At 41.1% G+C, this 23,227-nt stretch overlaps 3 protein-coding genes across 4 annotated transcripts in view; 2 read left to right on the forward strand and 1 right to left on the reverse strand.

Annotated features, from left to right (window-relative positions):
- Nucleotides 1-43: 43 nt before the first annotated feature.
- On the reverse strand, nt 44-10,190 carry LOC110056397 (metallophosphoesterase 1 homolog). 2 transcript variants are annotated; one of them, XM_089278180.1, is made up of 9 exons: nt 10,075-10,190; nt 8,868-9,055; nt 7,335-7,458; nt 5,854-5,909; nt 5,249-5,428; nt 4,361-4,540; nt 3,545-3,595; nt 1,556-1,667; nt 44-480 (listed from the first exon to the last, which is right to left on the reverse strand). In XM_089278180.1, exons 2-9 carry the CDS (start codon nt 9,048-9,050, stop codon nt 275-277), a joined length of 1,092 nt encoding a protein of 363 aa, XP_089134306.1. In that variant the 5' UTR covers nt 9,051-9,055; nt 10,075-10,190; the 3' UTR covers nt 44-274. The 2 variants fall into 2 exon arrangements, with proteins under 2 accessions (XP_089134306.1, XP_089134307.1); XM_089278181.1 differs by lacking the exon at nt 10,075-10,190 and having other exon boundaries at nt 8,950-9,042.
- Nucleotides 10,191-10,616: 426 nt separating this feature from the next.
- On the forward strand, nt 10,617-16,394 carry LOC110056411 (bile acid-CoA:amino acid N-acyltransferase-like). Its single transcript, XM_020762883.2, has 2 exons — nt 10,617-11,654; nt 13,866-16,394. Exons 1-2 carry the CDS (start codon nt 11,174-11,176, stop codon nt 14,669-14,671), a joined length of 1,287 nt encoding a protein of 428 aa, XP_020618542.2. The 5' UTR covers nt 10,617-11,173; the 3' UTR covers nt 14,672-16,394.
- A 4,876-nt stretch (nt 16,395-21,270) lies between these two features.
- The window catches only part of LOC149097885 (bile acid-CoA:amino acid N-acyltransferase-like), a 4,625-nt gene continuing 2,668 nt past the window's right edge, over nt 21,271-23,227 (forward strand). The window contains exon 1 of the mRNA XM_089278671.1: nt 21,271-22,481. Coding sequence (XP_089134797.1) covers nt 22,001-22,481 — 481 coding nt within the window. The 5' untranslated portion in view covers nt 21,271-22,000. The remainder of the gene's footprint in view (nt 22,482-23,227) is intronic.

Consider the following 23,227-nt stretch of genomic DNA (forward strand, 5'->3'; position numbering starts at 1 on the left):
AATTGTCCTCGAGATCCATGACAAAAGGACTCAGACTGCACAATTGTGTTAAAGAAATGATTAACAGTCTTTTAAACTGTTTTATTAAAATCCCTGAGAAATTGGTCTTAACTGACCAATAAAAAAAGGCTTGCTGTGGAGTATTCTGCACGAAAGGGCACGAAAGAACTGTAGAGTGCAACACAAGCCGCAAGTGAGTGTTTATCCCAGAATTAAAATCCTTGCTCTGAACTCTGTATTTGTCCACTCATTCAATTAAATTTCCTTGTATTTCCTAACAACACTGAAAAGTCGCATTTCTACCAACGCTTATAAATTGAATTCGACGTCGATTAAATATCCCATTAAAACACGGCCTTAAAATAAATAATATCAGAAGTGCCAATGTCACGCAGACGCACAGAACTACCAAATACGCGTAGAAAAATGGGTATCTTGTAGGAAGTGGCAGGACGGAAAAATCAATGGAACCATCAACATCTATGAAAAAATAACAGGAGACAGAAGAAATCAGCGAAATCAACTATGAATAAACCATTAGCATAAAACGGCAGCCTCTCTTTTTGCAGATTAAAAATTATTTTAGAAGACTGATAAAACGGAGACGTGTTATAAAATAGGTCACTTAAATAGCAGTGTTTTGTCCAATGTTCCCCGTGTCACACAAAAAACAGTGTTTTGGGCCCCAGGTGATGAAATCACTAAGGATTGCCCCCACCCCAACCCTCCCTAGACTACGAGTAGTCCCTCTTTCGCTTAGTCCGTCGTGCGTGACGCGAAAGAAAACCGCGAGAAAAACATGGCCGCGCGAAATCTTGAAGGCGAGGAGCGCTCCTCGCCTCCGGGATTTGGCGCGGCCATTTTTTCGCGCGGTTTTCTTTCGCGTCACGCACGACGGACAAAGCGAAAGAGGGACTACTCGTAGTCTAAACCCACCCTAGCCTGCGTTGTAGGTGTAAACAGGGAAGGGGGAGGGGAGGTGAAAAACGCACTCTCCCCTCCCCCATTTACCGCCTTTTACGCAGGGTAAAACTCCAACAAACTCAAACTTTTACAAACAGATAATAAATTGATTCTCTCCTTGATATCACCGTGACAGTCTCCCTTTAATGCTATAGTAGTGATAATGTCCTAGATTGAGAATATCAACAGCCGAAAATACCCATTGTCGAGAAGACAACTGACTGTAGTGCGATTAGGGAGCTTAAACAAAGACGACGTCAAACATGAATGTATATTTTACCAGCAAAATTCGCAATTGTCCAGATCTGTCCAGTGCGCAAATGCCTCTAAAGCTGTGCTCAGGCTAAATATGGCATTCCATTCCAAATGGAAGTACCAAAAATTAACCGCCATCCTTCGCGTTCTTCAGACTACACAGAACTTGGTCATTTCACGTTGTCGTTTTGCAGACAGCGGCAAAGAAATGTACAAAGATTTATGATGCTCGTGCACAGCTATTGTGCTGCTCATTAAACCTTTTGTTTGGTAACGTTCTCGTTGCCGTCGTCGTCGTGGTTTACTAATGCGTGGTTTATCTTTGCTCACGACTTACCTATCACGGCCACAGCAGCACCTATCTTGTCAGTTCCCATTCGATAGCTGCATGTTGGTACAACATACTCTGTAAACACCACTGATCCAATCTCATGCTCAAATGAAGCTGACTAGAAACAACAGTAGGATCATAAACAGCAGTTGACAAATGTCAATAATTCAATGCATACATTCAGTAAATTGCGATTGACTAGCCTCCCATCCGCGGGAGGGGAGCTGTGTTACTCTAAGCTGCTGTTGCGGCTATTTCGTTTTTTCTTTGTGTTTTTTTTGTTCTGTATGTTAATGTATTTTCTCACATTCCGCATGCTTTTTTTCCTCGCTTCATATGTAAATTTCGTTGCGTATATATTTGTGTTATCCTTTCATGCTCATTTAGTGCTGGTTTATCGTCCGTTACCCTCGTAACTTTTGGTTCCCTGAATCCCGTTTCCAGCATTTGGTAAGTCGTTTAGTATATCGTCTGTTTTGAATTTTCCTCTTAGTTTTCTGCCGCCTTCGGTTAGTTATTTGTAATAATTCGTTTTATGTTTATCTTTAGGAATTTACCTTCCTCCTACGGAAAGTTAATAAATTTGCTGGACTGAAAAATTGAAGTTCGCTCTAAGTTGCATCTGAAGTCGTCCCTCTGCCTCTTCAGCTGCTTTTTTTTTTTTTTTTTTTTTAATGAAACTCACATGAAATCAATGTGCACCAAAACAGCCGGAGTGTAGACTAACCTGTTTATTTTAAGCACCTTATTTTGTCAAACACTTTTTTTTTTAATTTATTGGGCAGAGACTACTCTATTTACGCACACGAAAGAAAAAGCGACCGAAGCGAACGCGAAGCACGCGGGGATGGGGGTGGTGTTTATGACCCCCTACCCTGTGAAGTCCTCCGTTTTTGCTGGCGTCCAGTTCGCGATTTTATCCGCGCGTTCAAACGACGAAACAAAAATACGAGAAAATAGAGGGCTGTGAACATTCTAAACGCCAGTCCCTTCTCCACGACACACCAAATCAACAAACACAGCTCCCCCTTACGACCATTCAATCTGTAGATGTGGATTGGGTTAATCTTGTTACTGTTCCTGTTTAGCCATGTATAGCTGGTTTTCACATGACGTCACTAAAATTCGAACTACAAAACTATTGATCTTCCTGAGATTTTACTTAAATGATGTCTAAGAGCAGCTGAAAACTAATATTCAGAAAAATTTTCGCTCCGAATGGGTTCTTGGTTTTGTGATGCACTAGGCTTGAATTTCCAAGCTTTTGCGTGACGCGGCATTTTACATGACGGCCTAGAGAGCTATCATGATGGTTAAAAAAGTGACTTATTTCGGGGAACTTGGCTACCTGAACAGTTCATGTCTTAGAAAAAGTATTATTTTAATGTTTTAGAGTTCCTTGAGGGATAAATCCACGCTTTTGTGGCAAAACTCAGTGACAGATGTTTCTGTTGGTTTCCGGCCGCCATGTTGGTGCCCATATGGATGGGCACCAGCATGGCGTCTCCATACAAATCTCTATAAATCTGGGTAAAAAAATTCTCCGCATATGTCGCATAAGAAAAATTGCTGTGACCAGAATTTTGGCGAGAGTCTTTGCATATTTACGTTCTTTCATTTTCCAGATTCTGGACTTCATCTATTGACCGGTTTTGATTTTATTTTGATCTATTCTGAATTGCGTGACTCTGAAAACCAGCAATAAAATAAGTTTAATCCAATGTGGGTAATGAGATATAATGATGACGTCACAAAAAACTAGAGCCCATTCTTCCAATTGCTCGGTGGTGGGAGCAAAAAGGGCCAAATTAATTCATAGAAAATTAACGAAAATAGCTACAACGATAATTTTTTCGAAGGGGTGATCAGAAAAACAAGGAGATTTATATAAGTGAAAAAAAATTGGGGGTTAGTTGCACTTTAAGATTCAAAGAGTATTTGGCTTTAGAAAAGAACTAATTGGGGACACTAGTTACAAAACGTATTCCTACTTACCTTATGAGTATGACCTGAGAAGGCATATCGCGGCTTCACAGCATTAATTAACTACAATGTGAGAGAAAACGAAACTTTATTCAATTAAATAAGAAAAAATCTAACATTCAAATTGATAAACTACGTAACCCGCGGAAAAGGTGGCTATTTTTGCGCGGGGTTGCAAAGGACTGGCAAAGGCGCGACTCACAAGTGTTCGAACATCATAGTTTATGCTGTTTCAGTGATCATATATGAACGCGGGTGTTGAATTGATAACTTCATATTAAGCGCCCATGTTGGCATGGCACAAATGTAACGTGCTCTTGCAAAAAAATTAAATTTTTCAAGCAAGGGCAAAAAATTAACGAAATGTGTACGTAAAGAAGAGGTAGGTCCTGAATACATACATATTAGTACGTACTGTACATTAATTAATGCCATGTAATGTCATACATACTGTATTTAGGCCAGAGAAATAATCAGAAGATCATTGCTAGAGACAAGTTAAAACAAAGAGAATACACATTTGTATTACATAGACAAGAGTGTTAAAAACAACATTCTACTCATTCGCTGCACTTGTTCATAAAATATTTTTGCTAAACCACTCAGAAATAAAATTCAAATCTTCGCACCACTGACTGTGTAATACCCTCTATTTAATTTCTATCTAATGAGGTCATACATGATGTAGTTGATGAGGCAAAAGGCTGGATCTGCTCTCACTTTATAGAAATCAAGAGTGCATAAAATGATAGTACCGTATTTCTAAATTAAATTATCTATTATTAGATTTTAACTTATTTAAGTAACAGTTTCCTAAAGAAAACTTACCTTCATCATTGGACCAACTTGATATTTATTGGTAAGTCCTAGGGGAACATGTCCAATCAAAATAGAAATTTTATCCTTGTGAAGCTTTAATGGCAACTCTTTAATAAAGTTCATTGTATTGTTGTAGTTTGTCTGCTCATCTCTGAGAGGCCATCTCCTTAAAAAGCTCAAGGAATTTATCTGTGGAAGATCAGTTGCAACAGTCATACAGGTTAAACTTTCAAGTTTCAAGGTTAATTTCAAGCTTCATCCCAGGGAGACTTCACGCTTGCACATACCCGCTCTTATGAATATTGTGCCACAACCCCCCTCCCCCCACTGTCCTCTCCATCAGGATAAAGGAAGGCCCAATGGAACTAATAACTCATTGAAAATGCATAATGTAAGTATCTTCCTGCTATGATGTAGATACTGGAAAAATACAGCAAAATTAAATGTCCTTTAAGTAATTTAAGAATAATGCAACTGAACATGCTAATTAATTTTAAGCCAGGTATCACAGCACTGGACTTTAATTGCTTTACCTTTTATATAATTTGAACAAATGAGGGCGGGGAAGTTTGGCCGTCAGATATATATCAAACAATGCTCTTCTGATGGAGCTACATGAACAAAGCCAGACAAAAGCAATTCAGTGGTACCATGAAAAAAATCAATTCAATCAATCAAAACTTTATGAACATGTCAATTATTCCACGGGCACACTTTGGATATGAGTGGCTATAATCATCTTAAAGCACCCAAAAAAAATCATCGTACCATATATTTGTTGAGCATGGTATGCATGGCTCATAACCCATGATGGCTAAGCCAATGAAAACTCTCAAATTGTACCGTGATCCAGTTTTTAAAACTATTGGGAAAACCTAGTAGAAAACACAGGTTTACCTTCACTATCTGGAAAGACTTCAGTCTTAGGATATCATTTATAGGGCCAAAGTTCTCTGAGAATCTTGACACTGTTTTTTCTGTAATAATATCCCTCGATTCACCTCCAATATCATTGTCGCCAGCAACATGGATCCTGGAAATTCTATCAGGGGTGTTAAAAATTTTATCATGTCTGACCTAAAAGAAAAGGATTTTGGAGTCCATTAGCAGTGCTCTTCTATCTAAAATTAGAATACATTTTGTTATAATTATACATCAGTTTAGTTACTAGTGTCCACAAGTTACAAAGTTAACATTCTTTACCAATATTGTTTGAATTACATTTGCAACTTATAACAGCCAACTTTTACCCCTTAGGAGTAAATATCACACCAGTACTGGGTGGAAAATTTCATCTTATGCCTACTCAAACTTAGGGAATCACATGCTCACTTCCAAGCCAGCCATCATAAATTCACAAATTCAGTCAAAACTTGACTTGTATGATTGAGTCTCATCTTCTTAGTTAATCGCAAGTTAACTGGCTAATTGTTTGAATAATGTAGTGTTATTAGTTCAAGTACTTTCAGATTTTGATCTGTTTGACAGTTTCTTTAAATTACCTTGTACTCCTGAAATTCATCATCAGTAGCAATGTATCCTTCATCTAACAAGTCACCTTGAATATTAGTTAAACCAATTTTGTATCAGAGGGGTCATTGACAGTTACTGCTACTACTGAATGATCAACAGTCACCACTGACTGAACCTGTTTGTAAATCAACCCCAAATCTTTCATAAATAATATTTAAAAGAAATCATAAAGAAATTTTGTGGTAATTTTAATTAACTAGTAAGAAATTACCTTTTTAAGTTAGTATGGTTTCTTTAAATATTACAGTCAAACTTCTATTAAGCGGCCACCAGTATTAAGCAGCCACACCTTAATAAGTGCCCACTTATCCCAAAATCATTGTAAGTAAACTACTGAAAATAAAACCCCTATCAACCAGCCACCTGTATGAAGCAACCACGGCCACCTTTTGGTTAACCCAATGAGGGTCTTTCTAATTTGCCTTGACCCCTTTTAAATGGCCATCCAAAATTTATTATTAACTTTGTTTTGGAAAAGGCGATGGCAGATAAGAGTCCAAAATAGAAGGGGACGAGTGATAAAAATACTCAAATACACGTTTACCATGGTGATCGTCTTGAGGTGACTCCATGTTCACTAAGAAATTCACCAAATTGTGAAAAATATTCAAAAAAACCTCGATTAAGCGGCCACTTCCCTTTTCCCCAAGGGTGGCTGCTTAATAGAGGTTTGACTGTCTTTATGAAAGATTTGACCTCATATGATGGCATGTCTATTTGGTGAATTGCTTAACAGATCTATTATGTACAATCATATTTAAGACATTGACTCTTTTTTCGCAAATGATATGATTTTCTGGCTTTTTTACTTGTTTGTGTGTCTACAGATAGTTCAACAGATGTTATTTCTTAACTAGAAGTCTAAGCAAATTATATATTTAGTCACTTAATTTCTTTAAAAATTAGGTTTTGTTAATTTAAGAGAAGCAAAATGGCATCATGGTTACAATTGTGCTGGACTATGCTTTGAGTGGTCCAGGTTCAAGCCCCAGCCAGGGACATTTTTAAAGGGCCTTCCAGGTGGGGTAGCATGATCATGTTCCCTTGTTCCCTATAACCTCTGAGAGGCCCTTACTTTACTCTCACATTGCCACTCTCCTCACAGGAGTATAAATGGGTGCCAGCATGAAACCTGACAGAATGCAAGAAATAACCGGTGCTGGACCAGCATCCCATCTAGGGGGAGTAGAAATTAGAGCTTCATGAATAATTTATGCTCAGATTTTTTTGCTATTATGCTAATGCTTGATGCTCAAAAAATCTCACTGTTATGCTCAAAAGACATTCACTAATTATGCTTCATTAATTGCTTATATTAAAAATATAATATTTCCCTTAATGCTTAAATTTTATTGAAGCATGAACTATGCTTCCATGTGATCGGCCACCATTGCTCTGGTGCAGCAGTGGAGGGTTGACTTAAGCAACACCTAATTTGTCTACTACACACCTAAATGAATGACAGCATCTGCGGAAAAGGATGACAATGCAAGAAAGAAAGCCTTTGTCAAGTACCAGTCTGAATCAAGCCGTGCTATTGACCCAAGAATTCCAGGACGTTCTCCTTTGTACCCCTAAAGTAAAGGAGAGCAACGTCAGTAAAACTTGACACTAGACAATTGTTTAGTATTGAAGATGTACATTCCCACCAACTGTGGACAACTTTATTGAGCCAACCTAGGTTAGCATGCATTGCAGACAGTAAGCGACAGTATGTAGCGTCTGAGACTCAGGCTATCCTAGGAAAGTGAAATTATAAACAACAGTTTTGATCCCCTATTTCCATGTACATGTATTTTGATGCATACAACTACGGCTTTACTACAGTTACCTAACCATGATTCCCAGTAGGCATGTCTCATAGGGGAACTTGGCCATTCACTAATATATAAATATTTATGAATATGCAGTTTGGAAAATATCCCGATTTCATACTCCCCCCCAACAGAAGGCATTGGAATTTCCTGGCGGGTTGGGGAGGTCTCTAAGACCAACTAAAACATTTAAAGAAATGTATCAAGCTTAATTAGAATTTCGAGAGGGGTTGGGGGGGGGGGGGTCTTGGAATAAATCCCTTCCATGGGGGAGGTATGGATATTTTCTGGAACTTCATGATGTACAACAATACCAAACACTTCTTAACTGCAGTCGTAAAAAGATACACAACAGTATCCAAGTACTAAATGGCAACCGCTTTCAGACAATCCTCCAAAAATTCAAGATTAAGCGAGATTATGTCAATGATTAAGAATAAGTTAGAACTACATTACTTTATCTACAACAAGGTTCCTTCATAAATTTGAATATGATGGAGAAGGTTTTGTAGAAGGCAGCACTGAGCATTTTCAGAGCCTCGAGCAAACAAACTAGATGGACCTACATGTGTATTATTTGGGTTTTTACCAGATGCATATGAAGCATTTATTTAATGCCAAAATCATCATCATTACAAATTATTTTAACAGAACACCATAACAAGAAGTGACAGACATATCATGTGGTCTTAAGTGAGGATTAAAATGCTGAAATTTGATGAACTGAGAGTATCTCAGTTCATTAAAACTCACTGTTTCCCACGAGACCAGTAATTAAGTGTTTTGTTATATCTCCCAACTCAAAAATGGAAAAAAAAACTGCACAGAAATCGTTTGCTTGAGGCAGCAGCTGCATGGCTCACAAATTTGCTGCGGATTCAAAGAGCACAACCTGATCATCTGCAAGTCAAAAGTTCAAGTTGTTGTTTCCCTAGGGAGTTAGTGAGTTTTGTCCACCCTAGGGAGTTAGTGAGTTTTGGCCCACGACATGTGACACACTCCCCTCTAATCACAAAACATATTTGAGTTGGGAGGTATAACAATAATCATTATTTAAACTTCTTATAAGTCACCTGGGCTTTGTACAAGCGACAGTCAACCAAACATGTAAAAAAACTAACTGGTTCACAGTCTCAAATTGTTAATTGACTTAAAGTTTTAAATGTCACCTGAATTTGTGAGTCAGAGACAAAAAGGAGATTTAATGAGTCATGGGAAGTCTTGGGGATACGCCAAGTACAGAATGCCCACCAAAAACATCCAAACTCTCCAACTGCCAGAACAATGAAAAGCAGAAACAAAGAGAACTTGAAAGCACAACTAAGCCAATACCGCTGCCACCGTCTGAACATGAAAACTGAAAAAAAGAACAGATTTAATCAATGATCTGTTTCTGGAGTGATTGAAAAATTATTAATATCAATTTGCTCAGTTACAAGTAGAATTACAGTGTAGTAGAGTTTCACACTGCACCTAACTTCCCCTGTTAAAAAACAAATTTAATAATTTAATAACCAGTCAGGCATCAACAATAGTTTTATTCACTTTAATTCTAAAAGGAGAACAGATCAATCAATCAATCAATCAAAGATCTTAATTATAATAACTTAACATAGACATTGCAAGTGTCAATCATTACCCTCAATCAATACCCTTAATCGACCCTAGATCGACACTCAATTGATACTTGATTGACACTCCATCGGCACCTTGACATTCCATTGACATCTCGGTTGACTGTCCGTTGAGACTTAACTAATTTTCAATCATTGCATGAGTTGGTCAACACTCAGCCAACCATCAACCCACTATCAACTGACTGTTGATCGAATGTCATTCGAGTGTCAATCAAGATGCTCATCGAGTGTCCATTGAGTGTCTATGAAATATCAATCACATGTCGATAAAGATAATGATTGAGAGTCGATTGAGGGTATGGATCAGCACTCAACCATAGATATGACATGATCCAGTGGAATTTTAAAAACTTGTCCACCGTATCATTTGGGAATAAGCTTGAAGACTATCAAATGGAAGTCTGAAAATGAATCAGGCTCATTCATAGTATTAACTGAGCTTTTTTTCTTTTTTTTTTCTCTCCGTAAGTATTTTTAGGCGGTCAGTTAACGGGATCACCATGGGGTCAGTGTTAAGTCGAAATCCAGTGTGTGTCCACTATTCACCCTATCATACGTAAGCTTAAGCTTATTTATAAAGCCTAATAAAATAAATAAAAGTTACCATAATACGATTAGTCAGTGGATTGGTAAGCTTTTAAGTATGTTTAACAAGAAACTAAAAGGACATTCGTACGGTTTAAATGCAACTTATCAACACAGCATTACAAAACTGTACTGCTAAATCAATGCAGCTCACCTATGAAAATTGAATATGACCAAAACCCGTTGTATCGCTTTGGTAATACAGTGTCTATTCAACCGGCATTTTGGACAAACCTAGATCCCAGGCTCTTCTTCCTTTTCGTAATCTGCGGGGGAGTAGTGGGTGGAGGCGCGAGGTAAAGGTACTGTAGCCCATTACCAGGGTGGTTTCGTGCAATTTTCACAGGTATTTTCACTGTTGATCGCAGTCTCAAGCAGGATATTTATATATCTCAATTTTGGCCGAAATCTAGAACAAAGCACTGCGATATCAGAATGATCTTCAACTACTCGGTAAGACCGAACGGTCCGTACTCGGGGTCCAGACGGGAAAATCCGGACCGCCGGCTGAGAAGCTGGAGAAAAAAAATTAATACTTTTCTTATAAACTCTTGGTCTTCGGCCATCGTAGCTTGATTGAAAATATAAAACAAACAGCGGTGATGAACATTTTAAAAACATGCATTTCATGAACTTGACGTCTCGTATGCTAGCCACATGTTATCACTGCTGTTTGTTTTATATTTTTGATCAAAATAGCTTTCTTATTCGGGCAAAATGATAACTTGCTCGAAGGCTCTCTGTTCGAGTTAGAGCAAAGAGTTCATGCACGATCGACGTGTGTCAAGGTTTTTTGGTCCACGCTGGGAGAACAAAGTAATGTTTTATGGAAAGAAGAGGGAAAAAATCTAGCTTGTCTTATTCAGATTCGATTCTACATCACAGATAGCCTGAGTACGGACTTTCCCGCGCGAGGACGCGCGAGTGCTTTTGTTTTTGGCGGCGAAGCGAGGCTTAGTTCCTTCGAGGGCGAATCCGCCACCAAATAAAAAAAATTTAGTCGCTCTTGAATCCTGCCAGCTACTATTACATAATCTGCGATCAGGCGTTCTTTTTTTGGCGAATGGGGAAAGAAGGAAAAAAGAACTGGCTACATCACAGATGATCACTCATTGTGGTCTTCCCTTCGAGAAACACGATACAATCAATTGCGCAATTCATCCAATGAGATTGTATCATCAGATCGATTGTGAATTCATACCGTTATAAATTTGAGGCTCCCCATGCTCTGAGGTTTTGTACCCCAACGAAATATGCTCAATTTGAGGCCGAAGTCTTCTCTTATAGACAAGATAACAAAAATTAATGTTTCGCAACTTAAACCACTACAGAATATAACGCTTGGAGCAGAAATTGTCGGCGACAAAGGTGAAACATTTGAGTCACACGCTTACTTCATCGCTGACAAAGATGGCGAGGTTGATGTTTGCCGTGACTCGTCTTTGGGAGGATCTTACAGCGGAGTTTCACCCATGGGATTGTTATGGAGCATGAAACCAGCACCGGGACAGAGAAAAGGAATTCGACTGATGAAATCAGATGTTACCAAACCGTACAACATCGTCTTGAACAGTTTTGATGACCATGTGACCCCGAACGAATCTTCACTGCAGCCCTTGTCAAGCGTGACCTTTCAGAAATGGCACATGGCCGAAGGAGTAAAAAGAATTCCAGTGAGAGAAGGAAGAATCCGTGGGACTTTGTTTCTTCCTCCGGGAGATGGACCTTTCCCTGGTAAAACTTCGATTTGATTTGACTATTATTATTTACCTCTTTATTCTTCCCTGTGGTTCGTTATTTATTTATTTATTCGTTCGTCATTTATTTATTTACTCGTGCGTTTGTTCCTCCGTCCATCCATTTATCCACGTGGCCATGCATCCATTCGTCTTACCTGTGTTACAGCCGCCCTCCGGAAAGGAAAAATCCTGTGTGTTGTCGTTGCTTAGTCGTGTTCCTTGCCTAAATTATCCAACCACTGAACTGAACCATTTCAATTCAGTGTCACAACAGATGACGTGACAGGTGTACACCACAACCCCCGGAATAATCTAGTCGTCCTCTTCGTTTTCTAAATTACAATTTCAAAAGTGTTGCTTGCTCTTGGCTTCAAATCACGCGACCAATCTTTTTCAAAAGATGAGTCCTTTTGCGGTAAATTTGGGAAATCTATCCAAAGCAAGCTCAAAAACGTCAGGAATACTGTAAAAGTTGGATTTCAGCCGGGCTTTTTATGTTAACACATTGACGCCTGTGCCGGCCGTGACCGGCCACGACGAGCGTTGGCCAAATTTGGCATCACTTATGCTCAAGTTTTGCAGGAGGAAAAGTTCTTTCTAGTAATACCCAGATCAGAGTGACAGGTTCAATTGAGCCGGAAATATAAATGAAACTGCTGAGAAATTTGGTTGAAAAACTCGGAGCAAAATTTCCCTCCACTGCACTTGGCTACTCCGTGGTAAGAATTGCCCGTCTTGATAATGCTTTCTCGGGAATTCTTGAACTGGAAGCAAGCCCAGCAGTAGCTCAACAACAGCAGCAAAAAGATAAAAAAAGGAGATAAAGAAAAGGCGAAAAAAAGTTTTGATTTCTGCGTATGCCCGAGCAAAAATGTCATAAAACGTGATGCTACAATCTCGTTCCCAGAGTCTTCGTTCCCCTTGACCAGCGGTCGTAAAACGAGAGCTCTGGGAGCAACCATTTTGAAATGACCGAATTCTGCTCATCCAGTTTCACTGCGCAGTCTGCATCTATGGCGCACGCCTGAAATGGTTGCTCCCAGAGCTCTCGTTTTCCGACCGCTGGTCAAGGGGAACGAAGACTCTAGGCACGAGATTGGTGAGGCTAGTGAAAAGAAAGGCATGCTGTCATGTTGCAAATGCCGCTTTGAGTAGATTGGAGCTAATTTAGCTCATATCCAGGCTGAAAATGTCCAAAAAATGCATTTTTGCCAGAGAGCTCCAGGTGTCAAATTGCACTTTTAATCCCAGTTATTAAGGGGTTTCACAGTGGTCTAACGCACACACGTCATATTTCAACGCCGGTTTTCGTGGTCTTGAAGTTTGCAAGGGCTTGAAGCGAAAATGTGCCAGACTTTTGTAAGAAAACGTTATAAAACGAATAGTGGTAGATCTGGTCTGGACTGGGGAATTGAACGTCCAGTTCTGGCCATCTCTCTGTCACGCAACGCTACTGTCGTCCCTCCAGAGAGGGTAGCGCTGCGTGACAGACAGAGGGGCAGGCTTGGTCTAAGAAACTGAACTAAGGTAAGAAAAAGGTAATTCTGTAAAGATACTAACCCAAGTTGACTGCAATGTTATCGAGGTCACCTAAACTTTCATGGAAGTGATCATGAAACATCAAAACAAAAAATCAGACTCAAATTTGCACTCATATTCTCTGGCCCAATGGTTCACGTGCTGGGCTAGGGAACTAGCGGTCCGGGCTGACGAGCACTGGCCTGAGTCACTGCGTTGTTTTATTAGGGAGCTTAAGCAATGACAACGGCGACGCTAAGGACGACGCCTAACAAAAAAAAATGAATTTATATTTTACCTTCGAATTCGCAGATGTCTAGATCAGTTCAGTGCGCCATACCGGTCTCAGAACTTGCTCAGGCTTAATATGTAACGCCAGAAATACGCAAAACTAAAAATATACGCAGAACTTGGCTATTCCACGTTGTTGTTTTGGAAACGAAACCTAACAAATGTACAAAGATTTGCTCATTAAAGCTTTTGTTATGTGGCGTTTTCGTTGCCGTTACCGTCGTGGTTTGCCTAAGGTCCTTATTGACCGCTTATGCTACGGAAACTGGGATAAGCTCCAACGGTTTAGGCCACGTTAGCCTGGCGCCGACTTAACTCGTGTTACCAAACATATATCAGAATTATTCAGCATTATCCCTGCTAAAGACCAGTTTATTTACTAATTGCAATTCTGCAGGTGTGATAGAGATGTTGGGTGGCACTGGAGGACTTTGGGAATTCAAGGCTTCCCTTCTGGCATCGCATGGATTCGCAGCTCTTGCATTGGCCTACTTATCTTATGATGATATACACGAATTGCCATCATCCATGGACATGGAGTACTTTGAGGAGGCAGCCAACTGGCTCAGCAGTCATCCTAAAGTCTTGCCGCATGGTATTGGCGTTCATGCCATTTGCTATGGATCCTGGGCCGCTTTACTAATGGCAAGTCTTGGAATGAAGGCGGTCAAAGCCGTTGTGGCCATTTCACCCGTCATAAACGCTTTCCCCATACCATTTAGTTACAAAGGAAAGGTCTCGGAAATACTTCCTTTTGAAAATAGCCAGAAGATATCGACAAAAGAAGGTAGTATCTGGCGTTACGCCATTCCAGCAGTCAATGATGTCAGTACCCCAGTCTCTAACTACCCACCAATCACACCAGTCGAAAACATTTCCTGTCCTATTCTTTTAGCCTATGGAACAGGTGACCTCAATGTTAGTTCTGACTTTGCTACAGAACTGATTTTTAATCGCTTGAAAGCCCATGGTAAGGAACGTTTGTGTTCTATTTTACGTTATCCCGAGGCGGGACATCTCATTGAGCCGCCGTACACTCCACACTGCTATTCCTCATTCTCCGGTATTACTGCCAAATGGTCTGGTGACCACTATCTAGTGTGGGGAGGGGAGATGAATGCTCATGCTAAAGCACAAGAGGACGCCTGGCCAAAGATCTTAAGGTTTCTGCGAATAAATCTTCAGCACTCGAGTAATTTGTAGAATGCAGCTAAAAGTTTAGAATAAAAGTGCACATGGGAACGATTTTCTTGTGAACTGGCGAATTTAGATGCGTACCGATGAGGTCGTGACTCGGGCGAAAACGTCCCACACACCATAAGCCATGGTGCCCTGATGGTGCCAACGCTTGGGCCTTAGACGCCTACACGCATCCGGATATTTTTGAATCCGCAACTTTTTTCTTTCCGGATACGGCTTCCGTCCACACGCATCCGGCGAATTCGGCAGCGAATCCGGATATTTTTTAATCCGCTCTTCTAGAGTGGAAAAAATTAAATCCGCAACGTGTCAGTGGTGAATCCGCATAGTTTCGAATCCGATGACGTAGCAAAATCGTGTCCCGTCTCTTACCGAACAATAAACCAATATGGCGGCACAACGTGTAGGCCTAGTTTCCCTAGAGACCTCTAGAGTGAAGCCGGATACCATTGGATGCGTATGGACAGACGAATTCGATTTGAATACGCTACGTGTGGACGGGGAATTTTTGAATCCGGAAAGAAAAGTTGCGGAATCAAAAATATCCGGATACGTGTGGACGAGGCCTTAGTTTTAACGAGTGATAGCGTACCTAGGGGGAGTCGACACATTCCTGGGTGGGGGGGGGGGGGGTGGGAGCCATATTGACATCAGTAGTAAATTCTCGCGCGCTTGACTCATTATGAATTCGATACAATCTAGATGTGCTGAAGTGTTTCTTTAGCCTGAAATAAATGGTTGGGCTGTTACTCTTATGTAGAATATAGCCTGAGACCACACCAGACTTATTTCTGTCGGTAAATCGGTTCTTTATTAATTGTGACTTAATGGTACGTGTTGAAAGGTAGACAATAGGTGTTGATACACTTCTTGTGAACCGGTACACGAGGACAGGACCAAGCTTCTTCTGCCGTTAGTTTTTTAGTAGCTTTTAGTTGTCGTGTTTTAGTCGTCGTAGTCGCCACACAATCTTGAAAGTTTCGTTATTTTCCCGTCATTTTTGCTTGGTTCATTTATTTTTCGTTTTGGTTCCATGCTCTGTATATTAGCTTGTTTACGTGCATTTGTTTTCAGCGAATCGCTAGTAATAGTGCGAAGATCTTAGATGTGTGGATTTCGATTACAACGAGTTCGTGATCTGTTTGTCCATAGTTAGAGGGAATAGCAACTATGTGTGCTCATACGATTAACTAATAGAAGCATTACGATTATCTAATTTAATTCATGCAAAACAAAAGATGTGCAGGGTCAAGGACCTTCCAGCATAAATCTTAGCCTGATTTGTTCGCTTCTTTGATGTTTACCCGGCTTTGTAATTAACCATTCCCTCTATTAACTATGATATGTTCTAATGCAGGGTTGACTTGCACGGTGAACGTTGATTGTTGTTTAGTTCTCATCAACACCACAGACAAACAAATCAAAGATTTCAATTTAATGATATATCTTTCGAAAAAGGAAACTGGATTGAGGAAATTAAAATCGAAACTGGTTGTCATTCGTTTTCCTCTAACACAGCACTTGCAAAACACGTCACTTACTTCGAGAGGCGAGAAATCTCATATAATCTAAGGGACTCTGAGAATAAACTAAATGTTCCATTTGTAGTGTTTCTGTTGTGACGTGTCAGTCACATGATCACTGGTCTATTATGGGATGCGGTTAACCGAAGCATGTGGTCGGAGAAATGGGAGCAGAAATAAATCTTGTTGTTGTTATTGTATAAGCTCTTTTGGTCTACTTGCGCCCGAACCACCACATTTGGCGACGAGGAAAACCGGATAAAAAGTGGATAACGAGTTTAAACAGTGGAAAACTCGCACAGATGGCCGTATCCTTGAGCGGACTGCCAGGTTTACAAACATTCAACGCTGTGGGCGAGTCAGCTACACTCGCACAACGATGGCTAACTTGGAAAGACGAATTCGAATTGTACGTGACTGCCTCGGGAATCAGCGACCCAACACAGAAGAAGGCGCTTCTACTTCACCTCGCCGGGCCCCAAGTCAGAGACGTTTTTAATAACTCAATTCCTGCCGACAAACGAGGCGAAGCGAAGGATTACAAGAAAGCTATGGACAGCCTATCCGAACATTTCAAACCGAGAAAAAACGCGCCGATGGCAAGACAGGCGTTTCTCGCAGCTCAACCTACCGCTGGAGAAACCATTAACAATTTCATCACACGCCTGCAGAAATTAGCCGAACATTGTGAATACGAAGGTGAAAGGGACAACCAGGTGAGAGATCGTGCGATTTCTTTCATTCAAGACAAAAACCTCAAGGCCAAGTTGTATCGCGAAGAAACATTAACATTGAGCAAACTATTGGAAATCGTTAGTCAATACCATGACAAAGAAGCCCTCGTTCTTATCCGTGATGGCCGAGTGAATAACATATCTCCAGACGCCAAACAAGGGGGAAAATGTTGGCGGTGCGATAAAGCGGGACACTTCGCGAAGGAATGTCTTCGTTCGCGTGACCACAAATGCGGGAAATGTGGCAACGTGGGTCATTTCGAAGTGTGCTGTCACTCCAAACAGAGTAAAGGGCGAGATTCTAGTCGCAGTTCGAGTCGTGGTCGTGGAAACGAATACCGTGGAAACTCTGGAAGAAAGCAAAGCCGTGGACGAAGAGGAGGAAGTTCACAGGGCCAACGTGATGTACGCCAAGTAACCGAAGACGTGACTACTGGAAACTCCGCAAGGAAGGATGATTTCTACGTGTTCTACACTGGGGAGACAGATGACGGGAACACTCTGAAGCTGGAGATTGCAGATAAGACTATCAACGTTATTATAGACTCTGGTGCTAGTTGTAATTTAATGTCCGAAGAAGTATTTAACCTTGTAACGGGGGGTAATGTTAAATTGTTGGAGTGCAACAAAAGAGTTTTTGCTTATGCATCTGAAGAGCCACTCCAAATCAAAGGAAAATGTAATCTTGATGTACGTGTGCCACAAACCCAAAAGTCCCTGAATGTTGAGTTTTATGTTATGCTTGGCAAAGCTGCGACGCTATTAGGCCGCGATGCATCTGAGTTGCTTGGTGTTTTAAGGGTTGGTATCTCTGTTAACAGCTGTGATGTTGAATCTGATGGTGCTAGTAACAATCCAAAACAAGCAGATAGAAAGGCCTCCCTAAGGGCAAAGTTTCCCAAAGTTTTCCAGGGCCTGGGGAAGCTCAAAGGGTACCAGCTCAAGTTACACATTGATGAAAAAGTACAACCAGTTGCTCAACCCCCACGCAGAATTCCTTTTAGTAGACGAGAAAAAGTCACGGAGAAATTGGAAGAGTTACTGAAGCTTGATGTTATCGAAAAAGTAGAGGGACCTACCAGCTGGGTCAACCCCTTAGTAGTAGTCGAGAAGCCTAACGGTGACATTAGAATCTGTCTAGACATGAGACAAGCGAACCAAGCCATTGTGCGGGAGAAACACCCAGTCCCCACCGTAGAGGAAACACTCCAAGAAGTCTCGAATGCCAAAGTTTTCTCTAAATTAGATTTAAATATGGCTTTTCACCAAATTGAGTTACACCCAGACTCAAGGGACATTACAACCTTTGCTGCGCCTAATGGCCTTTACAGATACAAGCGCCTGCTTTTTGGTGTAAACATGGCCACGGAAAAATTCCAGCGAATTGTTTGGCAGATCATCCAAGACTGCCCAGGGGCATACAACCTGCACGATGACCTACGAGTTGTTGGCACAAATGATGAAGAGCATGACGAAAACTTAGAGAGGGTCATGCGCAAGCTTGAAGAAAGTGGGCTTACGCTTAACTATGATAAATGTGAAATTGGTGTTGGCAGCATGATCTACATGGGTGATGTACTCTCCGGGGAAGGGCTGAAAGTGTCTAGTCAACGTGTGAAAGCTATTGTTGAGGCACCAGCACCCCAAAACCCATCAGAAGTAAGAAGTTTTCTTGGCTCCGTGCAGTTCTGTTCAAAGTTCATCCCCAACTTTGCATCAATATCGAGTCCATTGTGGGACCTCACCGCAAAAGACATCAAGTGGAAGTGGGGAGTAAAGGAAGCAAAGTCATTCCAAGAGATAAAAGACCGGCTGACTCGTGCACCAGTGATGGCATATTTCAGACAGGGCGCAGAAACTCGTCTGACAACCGATGCATCACCAGTGGGAGTTGGGGCGATTCTGGAACAGAAGCAAAAAGATGGAAGCTACAGGCCAATATATTATGCCAGCAGAAAGCTGAGTAAGATTGAAATGAGGTACTCCCAATTTGAAAGAGAAGCTCTGGCTGTAAGGTGGGCTTGTGAAAAGTTCTACTTGTACCTCTATGGCATTAGCTTTGAAGTCTGCACTGATCACAAGCCTCTTCTCATCGTACTCGGAGCAAAGTCAAAGCCCCCATCAGCACGAATAGAAAGATGGCTTCTCTACTTACAGCAGTTCCAATACAAGTTGACACATATACGGGGCAAGGACAATGCTGCAGACGTCCTGAGCCGCCTACCGGTGGGTACTACCCATGATCACGAAACTCAAGCTACAGAAGAGTTTGCGTACAGCGTAGTAAGTGAGGCTGTACCAGCTGCGTTGGTGCCAAAGGAAGTTGAAATCGCTTCTGAAAAAGACCCAACGCTAAAGATGTTACGGCAGGCTGTAATGACAGATGATTGGAGCCAGTTACAAGGCACAATTTACAAAGCAGTTAAAGATGAACTGTGGGTGATAGGACAGGTGGTGATGAGAGGAAGCCGCATCCTCATTCCAGAGAGCCTTCAAAAGCGCACCATAATGTTGGCTCACGAAGGACACCAAGGTATGGTCCGAACTAAAGCCAGGTTGCGAGAGAAAGTATGGTGGCCACGAATGGACAAGCAAGTAGAGCAAGCAATACGAACATGTCACCCCTGCCAGCTTGTCGGACCCCGATCCAAACCAGAGCCGGTGAGATCAACCAGACTACCAGACTCCCCGTGGCAAGAAATCTCAGTTGACCTTCTCGAGATTGCAAGTGGAGATCACCTCCTGGTAGTTGTAGACTACTATTCTCGCTGGATCGAAGCTGTCCTTCTCAAGAAAACAGATGCACAAAATGTAATCAAGTCCATGGAGGCTATTTTTAGAACACATGGTCTACCAGAGACTGTCCGTAGTGATAACGGACCTCCATTTGCATCCAAGGAATTCGAGGGATTCCTAGAGTATCTAGCAATTGAACACAAAAAGGGCGTGCCCTATTGGCCCCAAAGCAATGGAGAGGTGGAGCGTTGCAATGAGACCTTACTGAAAATCGTGAGAATCGCGCGCCTAGAGGGTAAAGATTGGCGAAAAGCACTCGCAGACTTTCTATTCCAGTACAGAGTTACCCCTCATACTGTTACTGGGATATCACCAGCAGAACTACTGATGGGGAGGAAGCTACGTGACAAACTTCCAAAAGTCCAAATCCCCAAGGATCGAGCCACTGAAGCACAGTGGCAGCTGCTCTTAAAAGAGAGGGATGCTCATGCTAAACTTAGACAGAAGGAGTATGCAGACAGAACACGCGCTGCCAAATTCAGCGACATTGAAGAGGGTGATCAAGTCCTACTGAAACAGGCTCGAGAGAACAAACTCTCACCCAATTATGAACCTGAGCCATACAAGGTCGTTCACAAAGATGGAAATGCCGTCATACTGGAAGATACCAATGGGAACAATAAAATGCGAAACATAGCCCACATGAAGAAATTTGTTGCACCTGAAACCACTGAAAAGGAAGACCAGGTACAGCCAGCACAACTACGCCAAGAGCCAGACCAGGTGGAACAAACGCATCCAATGACAATTGCAAGCCAGCCAGCAGAGGTGCAAGAGACTCCACCCAACCCTTTGCCGGGCGATTCAGTTGTTTTGCGACCTGCGCGCTCTAGACAACCACCCGCCTATTTAAAAGACTACGTATGCAATTAGTTTTAGAATGTGCAAGAGACATAAAGAGAGAGACTGTTTGTTTTAAGGACTATTAATTAGATTTGTAATACTGTTCATTTAGTTTTTCTCTAGTGCTGACATTTGTAATAACTTAGGGGGAGATGTAGTGTTTCTGTTGTGACGTGTCAGTCACATGATCACTGGTCTATTATGGGATGCGGTTAACCGAAGCATGTGGTCGGAGAAATGGGAGCAGAAATAAATCTTGTTGTTGTTATTGTATAAGCTCTTTTGGTCTACTTGCCCCCGAACCACCACACCATTGCCGCGCACAAACTATTATAAGAATAGCTTTAGCTATAGTGGCGCCATTCTTTGGAACAGAAGAATGCGCATTATAAATGTTATTATCATTATCATCATCTACAGTCTTCCTTGTAACTTAAGGTAAGCAGAGTCCCCGGATGAGGCAGTTTAAACACCTCAAAAGAGATGTATAAGGCATGGCATTCGTGGAAAGCAGCTTTTTTTATTTTTGTTTTTATTTAATTACTTTTTTTACTATTAGTTATTAGTAGTTTTAGCTGACGAATTTGTAACCGTATTAAAATAAAGATTATCTTGTCTTATTGCACTAACACTTCGTGCGTCACGTTTCTAATCTTACCACACTTTGACGTCATCTGTTATCAGTCCTTTAGGTCCATGTTTACCGCAAATGTCTAACTGTGGTTTGAGGTCAGACGTTTGCTGTTCGCCGTTTAGACGTTAAATCGATTAAGATTGGAGTAAATTGGAGCGAATAGAAATCATCCTGTCAGTGCATTGGAAATTGTTAAAATTACACCAAAACAAATAGCAAAAAATAGGTTCGTTTTCTAACATGTGCAGCTTTCTAAAGAAATAAAGCATCATAAATTAAAACACGCAGTCAACCTGAGCCGCCGCCCTATTGGATTTCCACTTATTGGATCAGTGCCTTTCAACAAACAACAACAAAGGCTAGGTAATTTCTTATCAGTTGCCTAAAAATTACCACCAAATTGTAGAAAAAGGGTTACTTTATTCGATTTCAGCATTTTTACGTGGCAAGAAATTAAAGGCATTAAAGCTTGAGGTTAATGACTTAATGAAATCCTACCTCCTAAAGTTCAAAAGACGAGTCGAAAATCTCAAACGTGATCTCTAACCGTCTGGGTAAACATGAATGAACAGAGCAGAACACAATGAGCAGAACATTCTTTTATTATGTCCATGAGCCATGCCCCCATCATGACGTCATCTAAAAATTTTGACTGTCTACCTTATGTAGATGGCAGTGCGCCCCAAAAAACAATTATACTCAGATTAAGTTGGGCCCTCACTACTATTGCATCTGGACTTCATAGAACGAAAAGAGATTTCGCAAGTGTGAGGTTTTGCACCATTCTGTCCCGAAACGAAATATGCTTAACTTGAGACCGAGGTCTTCTCTTATAGACAAGATAACTAAAATTAATGTCTCCAGACTTAAACCGCTCCAGAATATAACGCTTGGAGCAGAAATTGTCGGCGACAAAGGTGAAACATTTGAGTCACACGCTCACTTCATCGCTGACAAAGATGGCGAGGTTGATGTTTGCCGTGACTCGTCTTTGGGAGGATCTTACAGCGGAGTTTCACCCATGGGATTGCTATGGAGCATGAAACCAGCACCGGGACAGAGAAAAGGAATTCGACTGATGAAATCAGATGTTACCAAACCGTACAACATCGTCTTGAACTGTTTTGATGACCATGTAACTCCAAGCGAATCTTCGCTGAAGCCTTTGTCAAGCGTGACATTTCAGAAGTGGTACATGGCCGAAGGAGTGAAAAGATTTCCTGTGAGAGAAGGAAGAATCCGTGGGACACTTTTCATTCCCCCGGGAGATGGACCTTTCCCAGGTAAGAAGAACTGAAGTTCAAACGGTGATTAATTCTAAGAATCCGGCCTTTCGGTTTTGCCAAAAAAAAAGAAACAAAACTTTCACAACAAAACAGTTTCTGAATTGAGCTTCGATCTTTTTGCTTTGTCATTTGCAAACAGCTAGCGCTTTCTGAGTGGTTTAAACGTTCCTAGAATACAGAGAGAATGGGGTAAAGAGTAAAATTAACTAATTAACAAACTAAAAGTACTTTAAACGTGAACAAACTGTTTGATTTAATCTAACAATCTCTCCATTGTTTGTACATGGACATATTTGAGTTCAGATCGGACCAAGCCATGACATGTATTCATAAACAACTATACTCGTCCGCAGAGAGAAGCCGGGGGAAAGTTTAGCCAGTCTGTTCAACGCAGCTTCAATATCAAAAGCTTCGCTAAAAGTCATTTCAATAAAAAGAAAATCGGTTTCTCACTGTCAGTGATCAGCAAGAATTTCGAAAGAAAATATTTCCATAAATTTCAAGCGCGACATGGTGTGTTTGACGTCAGTCAGCTTTTGTTTTGCTGTTTGCTCAGGCAGTGTTGGGTCACGCTGGAAATAGACTGTAGTATTTAGCATGAAAATTAGTACTCGAGGAGACACGGGATGGTTTCACGGTTTGGCGCATGCGCACGCCTTGATGTAGTCCACCCAGTTCCGTTGTTTATTAACAAATCAGATGTCAGGAGATAACTTGTGGATGCGTCTGTTTCACATCATCCG

Source organism: Orbicella faveolata, unplaced genomic scaffold (assembly GCF_042242905.1).
Source record: "Orbicella faveolata isolate gen_17 unplaced genomic scaffold, um_ofav_v1 contig_46, whole genome shotgun sequence".
NCBI lineage: Eukaryota > Metazoa > Cnidaria > Anthozoa > Scleractinia > Merulinidae > Orbicella > Orbicella faveolata.